The 22,057-nt window shown below is 37.0% G+C and overlaps 1 protein-coding gene across 2 annotated transcripts; it reads left to right on the forward strand.

The window, feature by feature from the left end:
• Nucleotides 1-91: 91 nt before the first annotated feature.
• On the forward strand, nt 92-21,841 carry bzw2 (basic leucine zipper and W2 domains 2). 2 transcript variants are annotated; one of them, XM_067425309.1, is made up of 12 exons: nt 92-171; nt 6,263-6,333; nt 8,781-8,957; nt 12,876-12,979; nt 14,040-14,105; nt 14,871-15,006; nt 15,113-15,222; nt 16,884-17,054; nt 19,350-19,496; nt 21,019-21,157; nt 21,260-21,382; nt 21,470-21,841. In XM_067425309.1, the coding sequence occupies exons 2-12, from the start codon at nt 6,270-6,272 to the stop codon at nt 21,496-21,498; spliced, it is 1,266 nt and encodes a 421-aa protein (XP_067281410.1). In that variant the 5' UTR covers nt 92-171; nt 6,263-6,269; the 3' UTR covers nt 21,499-21,841. The 2 variants fall into 2 exon arrangements, with proteins under 2 accessions (XP_067281410.1, XP_067281411.1); XM_067425310.1 differs by lacking the exon at nt 92-171 and adding an exon at nt 5,949-6,095.
• The last annotated feature ends 216 nt before the right edge of the window (nt 21,842-22,057 follow it).

Consider the following 22,057-nt stretch of genomic DNA (forward strand, 5'->3'; position numbering starts at 1 on the left):
TATATTGATGATTAATTACATTAGTACTTCATGCTGTGCTTTCTACCCCTGTTAGGAGTAGATTAGTCCCGATCAGTACTTAACTTGATTGCTCCAACTGTCTGTCGCGTGAGATACTGTGCGAAGCGGTGCTCAACTTGACATCCTCACAGCAGACAGAATCACAGACAGGTAAATACATTCACACGATGGAATGTCAAGATGCAAAATGTTATTGTTATAAGTAGCCTACTATATGCAAATATTATGACAAGTCTTATTCGTGCCTCATTCTCTCGAGCCTCGTCTGAGCAGCAAGCTTCTGATTTTAAAGCGTAACCTGGTCTAAAACTGATTCATTTCGGATGATAGTTCTAGTAACTCACGTGTGCAAAAATGGTACTTGTAAACAGACGGACTCATGTAATACCGTACTTGTGAAGTCGGATTACTTATTCTAATGATTTTAAGCACTTATTATCCGAGGATGTAAATCTCCGTAGTAAATCAAACGAATTAAATGAATATGCTGAATATGACTAGCTCAGTGAAACAAGTGCTCTGAATCAAGTCGACAGCTTTACCTAATTATATTGTGTTTGACACGAGCGCACAACAAAACTATTGTCATTTCAGTGTATCGATTCAAACATGTATAAAAAGTAACTTATTTCTGCCTTTGTCTCACAGACAGTGATATATTTTGAAGGGGTTGCCAAATAAAGGGTTTATAATAACTACAATAAAGTAATTATATATAACACAGCTTTCTGGAATACTTTACTCTAATTGTTGATCTCAGTTGTCCAGTTTTACGTACGTGTGTGTGTGTGTGTGTGTGTGGGCATTGATATTTGAGGACACAAATGTGTGTATAATGATGACATGGGTATGACAGGTATTACAAGGAGAGGGTGAAATATGAGATTGACCATGTCCCCACTTTTCAAAATGCTTATAAATCATAAAGAGGAGGTTTTTAGAAAGTAAAAATGCATAATGTTTCCTTTGATGGATATATATATATATATATATATATATATATATATATATATATATATATATATATATATATATATATATATATATATATATATGGGGGGGGGGAGTCATTGACAAATAACACTTCCAAAAAAGTTGTTTTATTTTAAATATTTTTTAAAATTTTCAAAACTGATGAAATGCATGAGTCATGAACAATGTGTTTAAACAAGTTTCAGTTGTTAAATAACATTTCAAAATGTTTAAATTTATTTTTTAACTATTTTTGTCAGGTGGTACAACCAATTAGTTGTATGTGTACTCTAGTTGTACCACCTGTCTTGGAAATTGTATCACCCTATACCCATACTTGAAATTAGTAGTTTGTTACCAGTATTTGAGAGAGATTTACTAACCTTTTCACTCTGCCACAAGGATTAGTTGGGTTCATCTGATTGATGCCTTATCATGTTTACTGTTATAACCTTGTCATATATGCATAATAAAAGAGCCATGTTTGCAGTTGTATCACCTTGACATTTTAGAATAAACTAATTGCTGGACTTTTTTTTCTTCAATTATGTCACCATATTGTTTAAATGAAATGTTTCAAACCTAAAATGGTACCATAGTTATTAATGTTTTATTAAGATTTTTGTTTAAATAGTGTTCGTTTGTACAGTTGCATCACCTGGCATTTTGGTGGTTTAAAACATAAAATAATATGTTTTATTTAAATGCACTAAAAATTAATTGAAACTAATAGGTTTTATATAATAGTGATATACTGTATGTACGCCATTAATTTTTCAAATAACTTTGATAAATAACTTTGATTTTAAAATGCACTTGGACAGAAAATAATATGCACATCATGTCATTGACCCTTGACCCTTATAATATACAAAATGTGAATGGCCATGAATCAATGGTCTGATTGGTATTTTGCTATATTTAAAGTAATATTTACAGTTTGTTTCATTTATATCCTATCAAAGCTTGGGTCCTGTGCTTTGTCCTAGCACTTCATTCCAACATTGAAACCAGGTTGCATTCTCTTCCAGGAATGCCATAGGCCTGTGTTATTTTTGGCACTGGGGCACCTATAAATTGGGACTGGCGACACGCTAAAGAGTGTGTATCATGGAACATAAACTTTCAGCTATATGTCAACATGCACAAGTCTGTTAGAACATCTTTTTGTGGTCACAGGGTGCAATGTAATATTTGTCCCTAGTTTATTTTGTTTTATTGGATCATTGCAACTACCAGAATGACTCAAGTATCACTCACTAGGCAGAGGCAGACAGAGTACACGACTTCATTACTTGACTAAAAGTAAAGATACCCCTTGCTAAATTTTACTCAAGTACAAGTAAAAGTACTCGAGTATCAAGAGTACAATAGTACATTTTCTAAATATTCCATTACTACTGCCACAGTGCTTATACAGAAACATCGACATGGAGTTATGAAAAATGTTAATGTTAATACCATGGCGAATGTAAAAGGAATTGAAAGTCAAATCTAGTAATTTTTTTATCTGTTATTTAACATTTTTCATTTGCCCACAAGGCAATAGCACAATGGCAACGCTCTGACAAACCTCTGCTAGAGTATTAATGGATTTTTTGCACCCACATTTGAACCTGACTGTGTTAAACACATCGCATACTCAAGAACATCACGGGTTGGCACATTCCTGGGATGGACCTACTGTGTCTTCATTCATTGTTTCGTCTCTTATCTAAGGTGAAGGTGATTGCTGATAGGCTGCCCCAATCAGTGGCGCTTGCACAATCCAATCACGTTTGAAAGGAAAACAACAAATTGAGGGTTTCTGAGATGTTTCTTTGTTCCATTTTTTATTTTTTAGAATTAACGGGTACTTACGGTTATGGATAGAAAATGTAGCGGAGTAAAGAGTACAATATTTGCCTCTCAAATGTACTTTAGTAAAGTAATGAGTACTCCCCAAAAATGAGACTTAAGTAAAGTACGGATCCCTCAAAATTGTACTTAAGTACTGTACTCAAGTAAATGTACTCCATTACTGTCTGGCTCTGTCTCTAGTTGATGTCCTACTCACTCCTTAGGAACCTCTGCAGTCTAATTAAGACCAGACTGACTTCTGACTCTCTACAGTTTCTCACTGTGTTTCTAGTTTTCCAGTACACCGGTACTAAATTGTCCTGGGAGGTGTTGTGCTCTAGACATCCTACTCTTGGGCTGATCTAGGAGCAGTTTACTGCGCTCTCTGTTGTAATGGATTAAGGTTGGGTGACAATCAACTAAATCATCTCCTTTGTGGGCTCATCTCTGGTGAGCGTGGTTGTTGATATCATTTTTAAATCACAAGGGACTTGCACACGATGAGTACATATTGTTCAGACCTGCGTGAATGGACTCAGTGTTAGTCAACTGGAAGCCGCGGTGCACAACTGCTTAAAAAAATTGTTCTGATTTCAATGAAAAATCACTATGAGTTCATGCAGCTGCAGCTTCGAGGACAAATCAAGGGTATTTTTTATGCTGTACGAGAGAAACATTCATTTCTGTTTAATTTGGCACAGCCTTACATATCTACAAAATCTAGCTAGATGTATTTTTATAGATATAGATTATAAAATACTAGGGGTGTGCATTGGCACTGCCTTCACGATTCGATTCGATTACGATTCACCAGGTAACGATTCGATTCAATTCGATTCTACGATGCATTGTGATGCATCAAAATTCTACTGCACACAAAGCAAATTTTTCATCAGTCATGATCAATACAAGCAGATATTAAACAACAGACTGTATTGGCTGCTATGTGTCTCCTGTATCTTTGACATAAAAGTTATTAAATAAAATAAAATGTAATTAAATAAAATTAAATAAAATGCAATTAACCCTTAAATGCATGACTGTTTCACCAAACATTCTTACATATTCAGGTCGTTAGCGACCCAGATCTATATTTAACATGGATAGACCTCTACCTGTCGTGATAATATATAAAACTCCTGATTTTAGAGTAACAGCTACAGAAGAATAAAATAAAACCTATTTCGTTACCTTTGTGAGCTTGGAAGGATTCAGTTTGAGCAGATGTTTAATACCATCATCATATGACCTCGTCAGAGCTCGTTTATCAGTATATTCAGCATCTGCCTCATATTCGCGATCTCCAGCATATTCTCCAAACTCATTTTCAATATCTTTAAAATCAATATTTTGATCACTGACAGCTTCTTGACCACATCCATCATCAAGAGACAGTGACACTAACATATGATTGTGTTTAGTACTTGCTTTCTGCGGTAAATCACTGAGACATTTCAAGTTTTGCAGATTATAATTATTGTTTCGTTTTCTGTCAGAGGTAACTATGAGTGAAACGTCACTTCATCATTGGGTATCAGACATTGCCACCTTGTGGAATAAAGGTGAATTGCGCCGTATTTCGTCATTATAGATTAATTTATTATTGTGCAAAAAATATATATGTACAATCCTACACACCTCGGGTCGTTAGCGCGTTTTTAATAACCCGTCTATCGCGGTCATCTCCCTCTGCCTCAGCCATCTTCCTTGTTGTTGTTGTTATTCTCCCGGAACCGGAAGTATTTGAAACTTCACAACTTTATCGTCCGCCAGAAAATAAACAGTGACATAATCGATTATGGCACTTTGCCGCATCGATGCTGAATCGTTGATGCCCCGCATCGCGATGCATCGCCGAATCGATTATTGTTGACACCCCTATAAAATACACGTTGTAAATACACATTTTTAGAACATTTTTTATTTGTGTAAGATCATAATACATGTGCACAACTTTGGCGTTAGTAAAATGTAATCTTTTTTTGAAAGAAGTGTCTTGTGCTACAAAAGGCTGCATACATTTTTATATGTATTTAATATGCTGATTCGGTGCTCAAGAAACACATTAATGTTGAAAAGAGTTTTGTGGATTTTTTGATGAATAGAAAGTTCAAATGATCCGCGTTTAACTTTGTAACATTCTAGCTAGTCTTTACCGTCACCTGTAATCAATTAAATGCACCCTTGCTGAATAAGAATTCATTTCTTTCTTCCAATAAAAAAATCTTTTTTTTTTTAATGAATATCAGAATTAAGCCTTATTACTCTCTTAACCCCTAACAGTTTTGTTAGGGGTTAACAACACTTAGTACTTTTGCAATTGGATTTATTTAACCAAGGTTTTTTTTTTTTTTCATTTGCTGCACTGTAAAAAAATTATTTAGTAAAAAAGTTACCTGGTTGCCTTAAAATTTGGAGTTCATTGAAATTGAAATTTTGAGTTAATACAATGAACATTTTTTGAGATTCGACAACCTTTATTAAAATATAATTAAATGATTTAAGCATATTGGTTAACTGTGTGTGTTTTATTTCTGATGACGCAGTGAAACATGCCAAATAGTGCTATTTTCATGATTTTTAAAATTTTTTATGTGGTTCAGATACAAAAATATTTTGAGTTTCTATTTATTAAACAAATTTCCTTCATTGTGTCAACTCAAATTTTTAATTTCAATAAACTCAAAATTTTAAGGCAACCAGGTTACTTACTTTTTTAAGTTAAACCAACAAAAAACAACCAAATTTTTTTACAGTGTGGTAATTCAGAGCTAATAACAAGTGCCCTTATTTACCACACATTGTTTTGTAGACCTGCATAGTTTGTGCGTCAATAAATCTTTGAAGCAGCTGATGGAAAATGATGATTTTTGTTTATGTTCACACGTGTGTATACTTTGTGAGTTTTCTTGTACACACACACACACACACACACACACACACACACACACACACACACACACACACACACACACACACACACACACACACACACACACACACACACAGAGACACAGACAGGGCTGTAAGCGGTGATCAGACATGTCCTTGCTGTAATACGACACGTGTCCCGGGCTTGGGTGACTGAAGTTTACACTGTCGGGGATGAGCCCCTCTATATTTAGAACAGGACAGCGAAAGGCTTGCCGGAGCACTCGCTTTCTGCTGGAGCACTCGCTGCGCGCTGGAGAGGTTCTCTCAGCTGTTAAGCTTTTAGATCGCTAGCCTTTTTCCCTCCTAGTACAGTGCACTATATAAACAAGGTGTGTGATGATAGTAGGGTGTAGTGTAGGAAGATGCGTCAGTTTCATTGTTTTGTCTTGTAGGGCATCTGGCTTTTTCAATAATGGATCTGTCATAGCACACAAAATGGGTCATCTATGTTTTTGTTGCTGATTTGAATGTATTTCATGTCTTCCTGTTTGTGAAGGACTTTTATGAATACCGGTAAGCAACAGAAGCCAGTGCTTACAGGCCAGCGGTTTAAGACCAGGAAAAGGGGTGAGTCACTTTTAACCCAATATTTCACATTCTACCTCGTAAAAAAGAATTGTGGGTTTTACAGAGGATCTTCTTCATCTTGTACAAAGATCTTTTTACCATTGTTGTTTCACCTAATTTTTGACTATTCCAGGTCAAATACAAGTGGCATAATGCAGATTACCACAAAAATAATTGTAATTTATAATAACAAACAAAAACATGCATAAAAACATATGCACTTATAATGAAAGCCTGTGGGGCAAGTGTACCATGATTGTTTTGATTATTTGTAGACATGCAGAAACACACACACACACACACACACACACACACACACACACACACACACACACACACACACACACACATGTACGTTGCAGACCATCACTCAGTAATGCAGTGGGTCGAGGGTCTAAATTTATGTTCCATTAATAGCCTGTTTGTGTGATACTCTGTACTTCATGTCTTACACAATACTGGGAACAGTGCCGACCCTCTGTCATTTTGATCTTTTAGGGTATTTTCTGTGAAGGTAAATTGATGCCATAAGGAATCACATGCGCAGGGTAAGATTTGTGAAAGTGTACATAAGATTGCAAGCGTAAATTAAATTTGCATGCGCAAGAGAAGTTTTGTAAATGTGTAATATTTGCAGCATTTTACAGTTATTATTTATTTATTAAATTTTTTTGTATGCATGTGTGCATTAAAAGTACAATTTCGGCAGCGAGAATGATGCTGAGCCAAATGAAGAAAAAGACCAATCACATAAGAGTAAATCGAGAGACAGGGAGCTGCTCATTTGATTGGCTACAGAAGAAGGTGGATCCGCCTTCCTTCTCACTTTTAAAAACTCAGTGAGTGAGAGATTCGTGCCAAAACTGTAAGCGGTGCTAAAAGAAAGACGTAACTACACATTTCTTTCTGGAACTTTTTTTGCTCTATGCACACAAAGTCATTTAGATACTTGCATCAGTTTCCTTTTTTTACACAAAGGTTGGTTTTCACAGCCAATCTGTTTGGCAGTTCCTGACTCTTTTCACACACTGTAAAAAAATATTTAAAAAATAAGTTACCTGGTTGCCTTACATTTTTGAGTTTATTTAAATTAAAAAAATGAGTTAATACAATGAACATTTTTAAGAATCAACGACCTTTATTCAAATATTATTAAAAATTTTTTTAAGCATATTGGGTAATTGTGTGTGTTTTATTTGTGATGACGCAGTGAAACATGCTAAATTGTGCTATTTTCATGATTTATACATTTTTTATGGTTTGTGGTTCAGATACAATAATATTTTGAGATTCTATTTATTAAACCAATTTACTTAATTGTATCAACTCAGTTTTTTATTTCAATAAACTCTACATTTTAAGGCAACCAGGTTACTTACTTTTTTAAGTTAAACCAACAAGACATTTTTACAGTGCATGCAAATCGATGTTCACAGGCGTGGAATGATTTTGGCCGTATTTCAGCAAAACAAACGTGTCAAAAGTGTAAGCACGACAAAATGGATGCCAGAAGAATACACATCATATTTATTTTGCATTAACATGAAGGTGCAGTTTTACAATACACAATTTACACTTACTAATAACAGTTAAATGCTGCAAATATTTTTTCTTATTACACTTAAAAGAGGATTTACATCTTTACAAAGCTTCTCTTGCGAATGCAAATTTAATTTACGCTTGAAATCTTATGTAAGCTTTTACAAATCTTACCCTACACACTTTTCACAGTACTGTAGCTTTGCAGGTAGGGGTTTCTTCAACCGTCTTGGAAACGTGCCACAGTTCTGTCTCCGTTTTTATGCTTCTTCTCGATGAATCCATGATGGTGAGTTCGGATCTCTGTGTGGAGCAGACCGGCTGTTGTCAGATTTCGCTGGATTATTACAATTAATGGCAAAAGGATTGTTTGAAAATGTAAACTGATATTTCCTGCTGACACACTACAGAAAAAGAAATAAATAACTGGCTTTACAACCTTTTTTTGGGTGAAAATACTAACGTGCCTAAGACTTCTGTGTATTATTTAAGTGAAAGGTGAACACCGTTAGACATTACGTACAGCTTATAAGCTTTTGACTGAGCCAAATGTGAGGGCGTTTTCAACAGGGCATTAGTGTTATGCTTCACTGGCTTGCGGTGTAGGTGTTACTGGCTCTTCAAATGTGAGATCTCACAGGAAGACACTCAACATGTTCTTTAGCGTGCGCTATAATCAGAAGTCCTAGCCAGCAGTGAGCCGAGGCAATAAATAATCGTAGGTATAAGTGCGGCTTGCATGTTTCTGTGTGTGACCACCTGCTTCGTTATCAAGTGTTCTAATCTATACGAAGGATTAACTCACAATCATTAAAAAAAATGTATATTCTATATATTTATAAGTGGCTACTGTTAATCCTGAATCTCTGCTGTGGTAACCCTGGCTTTATGTGTTTTCTCTCTATCAGATGAAAAGGAGAAGTTTGAGCCTACGGTTTTCCGAGACACAATTGTTCAAGGCCTCAACGAAGCAGGTGGTGATCTTGATGCTGTAGCCAAGTTTCTGGATGTCAATGGGTCGAGACTAGACTACCGTCGCTATGCCGACACCCTGTTTGACATCCTCATCGCTGGGAGCATGCTTGGTGAGAAGGTCCAAAAGCTTGTGCATAGTTATAGTTTTGTAGATCTAATTTAAAGGTTGTGACTTTGGTGATACCTCAGACACTTTTTCGTGATTTAAAGGGTGTTCACACTTGTAGTTTGGTTCGCTTGGTCCGTTTTGGTCAGGACCAGAAAAAAAAAAACATTTAGTCCTCGTCTGCTTGGCGTTAACGGTGGCATCTAACACCAAACCCCAGATTCCGAACCTAAAGGCATAGGGAGGGATATGTTCACAACCTGATTGGTCGGCTTTTTGATTATGTATGTTTCGTGATGGAACTTGCCGAACATTCAAAACAATGCTGTGTGCTAGGCTAAATGCACTTGTTGTATGTGCGCAGCCTGCATATGATGGTATTTTGACCAGCTGAGAACCCGTGAAGGTCTTATAAAATGTTTAAAGGAGTCAAAACAGCTGCAGGAATCCCTCCGTCAAACACACAAATGAAGGTCTGCTGCGAGGAGACATGGTTCTGATGCCTGTACTGAATTGTGGTGGGCAACATCGCCACTATGATAAGAAAAAACGGGTATGCTTGAGTATTCTGAGTTTATTTGGAAGTGGACCGAGACCCATCTTTTTTTAGCGGTCTCTGTCCATTTGTTTGGTGCACACCAGGGTTTGAATTGCAGCGTTTATACTTATTCAAATGAACTGCACTTACAGAGCAATCTCTTAAAAAGCTTCCGACTGAGCTTTAGGATTTTTCTATTCCTTTTTTTCTTCAAGTGGCCCATCTCTTACTGTTTATTGTCTCTGGTGATACCCAGGGCCATTGGACAAATCTGTATGATATAATTTTACGGCGTATTTCTACAAAGAATATCCAATAAACGTAAAAATCCAATTGAATTACACCTATTATACCAAGTCTTTGGTTTGGAAGCTCATTACTCTGCATTCAGATCCTAAGAACATGTTAGCCTGTTGTTGTTGTCTCATATACACACCGTTTTTTGTGTATGTAATTTTGGGATTAATCAGGATTCATTTGTCATTAGGCAAAATGGCACTAATAGTGTGACATGAATCACTGACATAACTTTTGTGTACACTTTCGTGTATCTTACTGTTTGGCATAAAGGACTTGTCTTTTACCTAAGATGTGACCGGTGTCATATTGTACAATCTGACAAGAAACAATCCTAAAAGACAGAAAATCGCTTGAGGTACACTTGTAGAGTCTAGGTCCGACTGAGACATCCATTGTGCTGTTAGCTCTAGCAAAGACACTGCCGTTTTTAGCGGATTAACAGAATATCAGGTCATTAACTCACTCCCCTGTGACAGTAGGCTGTTGCACCAATGCTTGCGGAACATCTTTGGATCAAAGTGTTTAGTGAAGTACCTCCAGCCCATCAACGTACAAATCCCATCGATGGTTAAAGATGAGGACAGCAGGGAATACACAACATGATTTTACCCTGTCTTAGTTGTCTCCTTGGAGCTGTCACAGCCAGTTGGAAATCTTCAGATCTTTTGCACATAAACAGGCTGAGAGAGTGAGTGGGCGGCTTCTCTGTGGGACAGAAGCAGAGTGTTGAATTTTGTTAGAGCAGAGATGGGAAGCCAGTGTAGAGAACAGCATAAAGGCGTATTATAGTTTTTTTCAGAGGTTTAATATGTATAAGATTTGTATGCGTGTAAGGGGTTGTGAAGCACTTATGGTGGCAGATCAGAAAGCACATTATTAGATTATAGCAATTCAACTTTAAAGGGGGGGGGGGGTGAAATGCTGTTTCATGCATACTGAGCTTTTTACACTGTTAAAGACTTGGACTGTTAAGACACTGCAGCGCTGCATTTGAACCGATCTGAACACAGAAATGACGGGAAGCGGCACAACATCACGCTTTAATCGTGTCGCAAAAGTGGATCTCCATGGTCACTGCTGTCACAGAACTTCACGAAATCAACAGTTACCAAAGAAGTGTGTTTTTGATGAAGCGGTGACGATAAAGGTTCACGGTCCTGCTTTGGAAGCAGGCGGTGAGTAAAACTGCTTCAAATGTTTATGTTGTTGGCTATCGCCGCGTAAGTAAACATCAGTAAACAACACGATTGTGTATAACATTAGTTCATTTATCAATAGAGCATGCGATCTATGGTGTGTGTTTAAATACATTTGTTTAGCTGACCACTATAGGTGTCAGTTTGTTAATTGGAAAACCACCCAAACATAAACCTAGCGTTCTCACAAAGCGTGCTTCGTCATTTCAGGCGCTCGTTTTTTTTTTTTTCCGGAAAGACTCGGTACAGCCTATATTTCTTTTATAAATATAATAAAACTAAAGACTTTTCAGAGATATGAAGGATGCAATACTACTCTATAGGTACTCAAGATTGACATGAGATTGACTGAAACTGAGTGTTTCAGCCCCCCTTTAAAGTGCCCTCTTAATTTTCTTTTGGAGATCTTCTACAATAGGTTTAAATGCATCCAAGGTCAAAAAACACTCACCACTCACTCACCTCATTTCTCAAAGAGTCTGAAAGGGGTTTGTTTGAAGATTCGTTCTCCCTGGACACTTTCTGAAAGCCTATTCTGGTCTGATTGGTCCACAGCACAAACCAAACTCTTCCTTGCCTCAGATCCAACTATAGTGTTTGAGGGTCAAAGTAGACGTACAAACCTATGTAGGTTCAGAATCTTTTATTTAGGAGACAATAACCTCATTTGTTGTGCACCTTGATCTTTAAAATATTTACTATATTACACACTTTAATTTCAGTTTTAGTTGAACTATAATAACTTTGCTAAATGTACAGTACAGCTTGACGGAGCTGTAGTCGTTGTTTAACTGACAACGTCTGAACATTAGCGCAGGGAATCCTCTGTGTGAGAAGAGCTTCATTTCGGTGCGTTTACACTCTTCCTCTCACTGCGTACATTCTGTTCAGTACATGTAGATTTAGTTCAGTTTCAGGCACTGACATAGATGTCTCCTGGAAGGGACTGTCTCTTTCAACCCAATTACAGCTAACGAGTTTACTCTGCTCTGTGGGCTTTATATAGAGCCACTGAGAGCACATGAGAGAGGAAGGAGAGCAGCCTGGTCAAGTGTCCAGTTAGCATGTAGATTACTCCATCTATGGTGCAGAGCCCTGAAGAGAAGAAGACTGCATTTAACTTTGTTAAAATAGGGATTAAGTCCAAATCCTCTGTTATGCATCACTGGACTTCCTTAAGGTGACCTTTGATCAGAGAACATTGCATTCGTAAGAGGACACGAAATGGGGACAAAGTGCTTCTGCAAGCCAATACAAATTTTCTTGGGAGAAGGCAAACGTTTTCAAGTGAATGCAAGGACATTTTTTTACCAGTAACTTTTTTTCTCTGTGGTTCCAGAGAAGAGCCAGTTAAGTGTAGGTCTAGTTTTTACTGTTGTAAGAATGGAAGTATTGCATTGACCGATCAGTGGATCAACCCTCTAATCCATAGCAAATCTCTCAAGGGAATCTGAAGTTAACTAGTGTGCGGTATTAACCTGGTCACCTGTGGATTAGACCATAAGGCATCGCATTGATTTGTGTGCAGAGCACATTGACAAACAATGTCCTATTTTGGAGTGGAAGTAGTTTCCTGATTTGATTAAATGATTTTCAAATGCATCCACTGTGTACTACAGAGGCTAATGCTTTTTTTTTTAACTTGATCTACACTACATCACTCCCTTTATAAATAAAGCTGTACAGTATTATGGACATTATGCATAAAAAACAAAACTGTAAACATTGCAAATGTAGCATATGATACCGAATTAATGATGTATTCTGGCATACCTGTTTGCTGAGTGCAGTAGGCAGTGACATTTTCTCAGTATGGGTTAACAATGACAGCACTGTGCTCTTAAAGGATTTACAGCATTAACTTGTAACCTCACTTTCCCTCTCTCAGCTCCCGGGGGAACGCGCATTGATGACGTGGACAAGACCAAGGTGACGGAGCACTGTGTGTTCAAGACGGAGGAAAACCACACTGCTGTTCGCAGCTATGCTCAGGTGACACACCCCTCTTTACCGTGTTCAATGAGATGTTTTTTTTCCATTTTTGTACATGAAAAATGAGCAGCTGATACCTAGGCGGCAGGGAGCTGGGGAATCCTGTTTCAAAATGGCATTAGATGTACTTAGTCCCCAAATCCCCTTGGTCGAACCATTATGCCATTTATACTGTGTCATTTCAAAATAATCCCTTGAATTGCAATGTCTCTCCATCATCAACCACTGTGAGCTTGAAAGTGTGTTCTTGTTTCCAGCATTTTGTTTTCGTCCACAAAGGGGGTAATAAGGAATCAAGTTTCATTTTATAGTGGTGTCAGTCCATTTAAATTTGTAATCAATCAAACATTATTATATATATATATATATATATATATATATATATATATATATATATATATATATATATTAGACACAATAACTACTTTTTGTTTTGCGATATGTTTTCAATTTATTATACTTTAAATGATCATTTATTTCTGTGATGCAAAGCTGAATTTTCAGGATCGTTAGTCCAGTCTTCATGTGACATCCAGTCTATCACATGATCCTTCAGAAATCATTCTAATATTCTGACTTATTATGAGAATTCTGCTGCCTAATATAGTTGATGAATAAAAAGAAAATTTTTACTTTTCATTTATCAAAGTATTAAAAAAAAAGTACCACAGGTTATGAAAAAAATGAAACAGCAGAACTGTTTCCAACTTTGAAAATGAATCATCATATTAGAATGATTTCTGAAGGATCATGTGACACTGAAGACTGGAGGAGTAATCCTGAAAATTCAGCTTTGCATCACAGAAATAAATGATCATTTAAAGTATAATAAATTGAAAACCAATTATTTTAAATTGTAATAATATATCACAATATAAAAAAAATTTCATCTCTCTCTCTCTCTCTCTCTCTCTTTCTCTCTCTCTCTCTCTCTCTCTCTCTCTCTCTCTCTCTATATATATATATATATATATATATATATATATAATTTATAGTAATTTTGTTGGTATCATTATTGTATTAATTGTTATTACTGATGGATGATTATGTCTATATACAGGTGTTTAATAAACTTATCAGAAGGTACAAATATCTGGAGAAGACCTTTGAAGAGGAAATCAAAAAGGTAACTGTTATCAGTAATGTGCTTTACTGTGGTGGATGTAGTCGTGCATTTGACATTTGAAAAATATACCACTTCAGGAAAAACAAATATATTCATTAAAGGGTTAGTTCACCCAAAAATGTCATTAATGACTCACCCTAATGTCGTTCCACACTTGTAAGACCTCCGTTCATCTTCAGAACACAGTTTAAGATATTTTATATTTAGTCTGAGAGTTTTCTGTTCCTCTAATGAAAGTGTATGCACACTTTACTGTCCATGTCCAGAAAGGGAATAAAAACATCATCAAAGTAGTCCATATGTGACATTAGTTAATTAATTCGAATCTCCTGAAGCATCGAAAATACATTTTGGTCCCAAAATAAGACTTTATTCAGCATTGTCTTCTCCTTAGGGTTTGTTTTCAATCCTTAAACAAAGATTCGAATGGTTATGAATCAGCGGATTGATTAATGATTCAAATTCTGAATCGATATGCCGATTCATAACCGTTTTAATCTTTGTTTGAGGATTGAAAACAAACACGGGACAGTATACTGTGCATATGTTTTCAATAGAGAGCCAGAATCTCTCGGACTAAATATAAAATATTTTAAACTGTGTTCCGAAGATGAACGGAGGTCTTGCGGGCGTGGAACGGCACCAGGGTGAGTTATTAATGACATCAATTTCATTTTTGGGTGAACTAACCTTTTAAATGGTGTTGCTGCGGGACAAATAGGCTGATCCAGTAAGTTCTGATCCATATTTCTTGTCCCTGCACAGCTTCTTCTCTTCCTGAAGGCCTTCACTGAGTCTGAGCAGACCAAACTAGCCATGCTAACAGGCATCCTGTTGGCCAACGGCACACTGCCACCACCTATCCTCACCAGCCTCTTCAGCGATAACCTTGTCAAAGAAGGTTTGTGCTTTCATGTCTTCTGATTTGCATAAGCAGAAAATTCTTTGTTACTATTTAAGAAATAATAATGGAGTTGTTGTTTTTTACCTCACACTCTACTTTGTAGGAATATCAGCCTCTTTTGCTGTGAAAATGTTTAAAGCTTGGATAGCAGAGAAGGACGCCAATGCTGTGACATCTGCCCTTAGAAAAGCCAACCTGGATAAGAAACTGCTGGTATGTTGCTTGCTGCTCATCTGTTTCTCTCATCAGTTTGGATACTGAATTCATTAACCTCTGAAAATAATGAGGAGATAATGAACCATTATGCAGATGAATTTGTTTCCATGGAGATTTTTATCACCTAGCAGACATGCCTTAACACCTACAAACTCACTCATGACCTTGATGCGCACAGTAACACACACCAAAATCCATGCAGATTTCTGTAAAACAAAGGTTTTAATATTCAATTTGTATACAGGCAGTAAGCAAGCACACACACACACACACACACACACACACACACACACACACACACACACACACACAGTCTTCTTTACTCGTCAGTGCTGCATTTTATTTGATTCAAATTACAGAAAACAGTAATATTCTAGAATATTATTAAAGTTTAAAAAATATTTTTTTGTTATTTTCAACATCGTTAGTCTTCAGTCAGTCACATGATTTTTTTTAATCAAACCCTGCATCCCAATGTGCATACTATCCATACTAAATAGTATTTGAAAATAGAATTAGTATGTCCCAAATCGTAGTATGTTGTAAAGAGTATTCTAAAGTATTCTATTCTAAAGAGTATTCTAATATCCGGATGGTTTACTATTTCCTGTCAGAATTCGAAGTGCGGATCGATGCGCACTCTAACGGCTGATATTCCCCACAACCCATTGTGAGTTGGATGAGGATTTGATTAGAACTACAAACGCGGATAAAAAGTGTTAAAAAACTACAAAAATGACGGATGTGCAACAGTGTCCAACGGTTAAGTACAGATGTTTAGATAAAGGGTTTTGAGGGACCAACTATCACTTTTTAACCTATGTCCAAATTATATTTCACCTGCAGCAACATTGTGAACTTTTGCAATGACACGTTTGGCCATTAACTTTTTAAAGCATCATTATATTTAAACTGCAAGCACACGAGGAGAGACTCTGAATCACAGACCCACGAATGGCAGATCAACGTGCGGCTATATTTCTCTCAGATACGGTAGGAAATTAAACTGATTGTGGAGGATTTGAACTGTGACGATGATTGATGGCAGTTTAAACAGTGACAAGGTGCACGTAACTAAAAAGTCCGTTAAAGATGACGAAGTAGTATGTCCCAAAGCTTGCATACTCTTTTGCTACATACTCAAAAGTATGTACTTTTTCTTCACAAAAAGAGTACATACTTTTAGGACGAAGTATAAGTAGGCGAATTGGGAAGCAGCATCAGTTTAAAACGGTTGTGCTACTTAATATTTTTGTGGAAATTTGGAAATTCTTCGACGAATTTAAAGTTTCTGCATATAAATCATTTATGTGAAATAAAAAATATTTTGTAACAACAGAACTGACACACCCCAAACTTTTAAACATGCTTTTAAACTTTTAAACAACTTTTTTTGGTTTAAACATTCAAGATTTTATGTCCCACAGTGCTGATGCTTAAAAGTGAAGTGTGTCATTTCTGTGCCAAACATGGGTTCTGTGGTTCAAACATGTTTTCTCAATCACTTCACTCAACTTCCATCGAAATCGAGCTGGAAAATGAGAAAGTATTTTAACATTGTAATAATGACACCGTTCACCTTTGAGTCTTAGTAAGTTTAATGTTCATTCTAGTTCCCCCGGTAATTAATCTAATTGTGTAATCGGCTCTGACTCCAGGAACTCTTCCCTGCCAATAAGCAGAATGTGGAGCACTTCTCAAAGTACTTCACCGAGGCAGGACTGAAAGAGCTGTCAGACTTCCTGCGCGTTCAACAGTCTCTGGGCACACGCAAGGAACTTCAAAAAGAGCTGCAGGAGCGCCTGTCGCAGCAGTGTCCCATCAGAGAGGTGCATCCTCATCCTTACATTCACACACATTAAATATTATAGATCTGTGCTTCACAACTGCAGTGGCTTCAGGACACCGATATTTATTGGACATCATAATCGCTTCTTGCTAAAAAAGAAAAACCGTAAATAGGCCATATTATGCCCTTTTACAAAGTCTTGATTTTGTTTTGGGGTCTACTAGAATAGATTTTCATGCTTTACTGTTCAAAAAACATTATTTTTCACATCTCTTCCCAGTCTGTCAGTAACACTCTGGGGTGTGTTTCCCAAAAGTATTGTTAGCCAACTACGGTCGTAAGTTTTGCCGAGGCCAACATAGTCTCGCATAGTCAGACTGACGGCAGAAGGTCGCAGCTTTTATTGGTGAAGGATCGCCCAAGAGGATGTGTGAATGACTTGTAACTCAACCAATCACAGTCTGTTTTGTTTCCGCATCATGTTTAGGGCCGTGGAAATGTAAAGTCGATGTCCCTGTAATAACAGACTGGCGTGCATCTATAAATTATTTATTCAAGAACCTTGTTCAAGTTTACTGTACAATGGAGCTGTGAACTTCACATACTTTTGAAAATCCAGCATTTAGTTGATCCTGGTAAGCGCTAGTTGTCACAGTTGTAAACGGGACTGCGTTCTTCCACTTGAGAGTTTGGAGTCATGGCATGTGTTTCCAGGTTGACCATTAAAGAATGCAACAGATGTCTCGTGGACATCCTATTGAATTTGACCAATCAGATGATGACTTCGAAACTCCTGCAAGTTTGCAGAAAAGTGTCCCATATGCATTAGACGTTCAGCCAATGGTCCGTGGGCGCAATGTCTGAGACTGAGACTATATTGCTAACATAGTCCAACAATTCAGTGTTTCCCAAAACCATAGTTTCAACAAACATTTACGTGATTGAAGCTATAGCTCTCAACCTGTGGTTAGAAGCATTGTTTCTTGTTACTATCACATGTGGACTTTAAAGGGTCATGATTCCCCCTGTTTCAGCACCAGTCAGTTCTCGTCAGTTTTGAAAAATGCTACAAAAGTGAGCTGCGGGGGAAGAGACTTTTTTTTTTCACTCTCAATGAGGTAAAAGTATCCAAGCTTCCCATGCTGCAGTTTACCATTACACACAACACAATATACACATAATTTTTAGATAAACACTTACGAAGCAAAAAAAAGCCCACTCGTTTTGCAAGCCCACTTCACTGCATCTTTCACTTACTGTATGCAATCTCACTGTTTGAATTGCCTTCATGGCAAATCACCATGTGCTGTCATGAATAATTAAGTGTGGCGTCTTCTTGTAGGATAAGGACACTTAGTCTCATAAATAATTACGAGACACAAACGATTCATCACTGATACAAAGACTCATTTAAACCCAAAACTTGAAAATAGCACAAATAAAAAGACTTCATTTAACTAGTTTTCTACAACAATTACAACTAATTAAAACAATCAAGACTAACTGATGGTTACATTGTCTTTCATTTTTCAACACTCATAACAATGTTAAAATTGATGTAAGAGGGGACCTGCGATCAAATTAATGGTTTGAGATCTCCAAGACAACATGGCTCCAGATGACTACTTAACAGTTTTTTCCAGTCATTTTGCTTTATTTGAAGTTAATGCTCCACCTGCGCATGTCATCATAAACAACAATCCTATATTTTTGAACCAATGTTGTTTAAAGGACTGATGTGTGACCATGTTGCTACAGTTTCGGGAAACAGTCGTGACTAATTGATTAGTTACTCCAACGATGCATTGTACTAGGGTTGTTAATCAGCGAGTTACAACATTGTATGGGAAACGCACCCCTGTTTAGTTCCTGTCTCTATGAAGCCCCTCCATCCAAAAAGCACAATGTTCTCTCTGATTGGTCAGCTGGACCAATGTGTTGTGATTGGTCAACTACTTTGAGTGTTTTTTTTTATAAATTCCAAGGCCTTTAGCAGAATCGTGAGTTCCAACAAACTACTAACGCTACTTAACCAGGCGTCTCTCATTTTTTCCCCCTTTTTTTTTTTGCATATGCCTTGAGCTGTAATTATCTAAATGAGGAATATTGTGATGTGTATTTTCCCGGAAGAAAACTCAATGGTACAATGCATATTAGGGAGTTCAGAAACAGTGCTTACTGATATACTGAATAGCTGCCTTTGGAGTGACTTTTTTATGCTTTGTGACATTGCAGACCTTTTTCATGCCCCAACAGCAAAATTATGCAAGTTGGAAATGTAAAAAAGCATAATCGGTCCTCTAAAATGTTCTGTTGTGAATTGAATTGTGTTCAGATTGTGGTGTATGTGAAAGAGGAAATGAAAAAGAATGACCTTCAGGAGCAAGCTGTGATTGGCTTACTGTGGACTTGCCTCATGAATGATGTTGAATGGAATAAGAAAGAGGAGCTGGTCACCGAGCAGGCGCTCAAACACCTGAAGGTACAGTATCTACACACAGATTTCTAATGCCACATTGTTATTTGCAATGCTCATATCTATACACATATTGCAGTTAAATTATCATTTAAATATGAGTGAGCTTTGCAGATATACACTATTTTTATTCATTTAATTAATTCTTACACAATGGGCTAGATTTTCTAACAGCTTGCGCCTGTGCAAACTCTCTTTTGGCGTTAAAGAACTGTCAGGATTTACTAAAGACACGCAGTGATTCATTAGTACTGAAAAGGCGTGGACTTAGTTTTGCGACTGACCATATTGCATATGCATTCCCTTTCCTTTTTAGATGTAAAATTTATGGGAGGAGAGTATTTAAACCAATCATACAAGGTGATTTACAAAGGTTTGCGCTGGTCATTTTACTGGTATATGCGCCATTATTTAATGCCCAAAAAAAGCACTTCTTAATCTGACACTAACTAGTGAAAATGATAATTATGGGAATAATCTGTCTGCATCTGTGTTGATTAATTTGTGCATTGTCAGTAGATCATGCAGAACTGTCCACTCCAAATGCCGCTTTTATAGAATTACGCTCTCACGCTAATTTGCCCTGTTTAGTAAATCTAGTAATTTAGTATTACATAGCCCGCACGATTGGTCGATATCAGCGTGAACCGTGCGCGCGCGCACACACACACACACGCGTGCCCGCGCATCCTACAAATGTCAAGAGAGAGATAACAGCGCAGAATAAGAAAGGAATATTATGAGATTCATCTGCCTGCCGACAGGCTTTGGTACCCCGTCTGGAAAACACACAGCCATTGGGCTTTGCGAGAACTGGCCCATACATGTCCAGCGTGCTAAGTGCAAAATGATCTATAACAATGCAATATTATTACATATAAAAAACACGTTTTACTTAAATAAGTGTTTTCCTGTAGGATCCAATATAGAAGATAGACTTCTATACACCATGTCACGTCAGCTGGAACTTTAATTAAAAATAAAGTTCAACCACACATTCCTAATATTAGGATCCGAAGGAAGCTTTATCAAAGCTCCACAACCAGGAATGGCGCAAAACATCTTGCTATCTTCTTCGCCGCTCCATGAGTCGGTGGGCGGGGCAACTGAATTAGACGCGCTGTAGAGGCGTGTTTCGTTGCGCGATGACGTAAAGATGCGCATACGATTGTTTTCTGGGCCTGGTGTCTCTAAAAGCTTTTCTTTGACTAACAAGGACGTTTTCAGCTCTGAAACTTAGAGGATATTCTTTTATTAACATGACCTTTTATATATCAAAAGCTCAAGGGAAAGCTGATTTTTCAATTCATCACCCCTTTAAATGAGCAACCGCATGGCAAAAGTTAATGATTTGCATAAAACACACCCAAACCATCTCTATGTAAATCATATTTTTTGCAAATTTAAACATGTACTTCATTTACTGCATGTATGTGGATAAAGTTAGATATAGTATGTATGTCCAACTTTATATGTAGAACTGTGGGATAATATAATATTACCATATTCAATATTGTTTCTCCTATAGCACTATGCACCTCTCCTGGCTGTGTTCAGCACTCAGGGCCAATCAGAGCTGGTCTTACTGCTCAAGATTCAGGAGTACTGCTATGACAACATCCACTTCATGAAATCCTTCTCCAAAATAGTGGTGCTCTTTTACAAAGGTACCCATGTCCTACCAGATCAGTGATTCAATTATATATAATATAAGCATGTAATATAAGACATGACATGGTGACAAGACATGATGGTTTCTCAATCCATAGCTGATGTCCTTAGTGAGGAGGCCATTTTGAAATGGTACAAAGAAGCCCATGCTGCCAAAGGAAAAAGCGTATTTCTGGAGCAAATGAAGAAATTTGTGGAGTGGCTTCAGAATGCGGAGGAAGGTGAGGAATTATATTATATTAGATAAAAATAACTTCTGCCACACAATGCAAATCTCAATCACATTATTTCTTAATTCTCTCCCACAGAGTCTGAGTCAGAGGGGGAAGAAGACTAATAATCTTGAGGATGCTGAAGATTTGATGGGTTTACACTGTCAACTCTCTGTGACTAGCTTTTTAATGCATATTTAGGCTCCGTGTCATTACATTTGTGTCCAGAGAGAGAAAGTCACATACACTGCCCAATCCAGGGAAAGCTTCTGAGCACTAGGAAAAGAGTGCAGGGAGCTACATGTAGACAGCCTTTAATTACATACACTTTATCATGGATTTTATATTAATACCGTTCAGGTACTGCACACATCAGTTTTCCTCCAATTGATTTTTCGTTTGAAAAGACACGTGTATATGTTGTATGGGACTGCTTTGAATCTTTTTATGAATAAAAGGTGTTTTATATGTTCAAGAATTTGCTTCTTAATTTGTCTGATTTCTCTTTTATCTCCTCATTTGGAAGTCATTTGGAAAAAAACATCTGCCAAATGAATAAACATGAATGTCTGTACAAACTTGCATATTAATTAGGACTTTATTATTTACTGCCATAATTCATGCAAATGATGTACTGGACTTCACTGTCAGTCTCACTTTTAAAATGATTAATTGGTTTTCAAT

Source organism: Pseudorasbora parva, chromosome 19 (assembly GCF_024679245.1).
Source record: "Pseudorasbora parva isolate DD20220531a chromosome 19, ASM2467924v1, whole genome shotgun sequence".
NCBI lineage: Eukaryota > Metazoa > Chordata > Actinopteri > Cypriniformes > Gobionidae > Pseudorasbora > Pseudorasbora parva.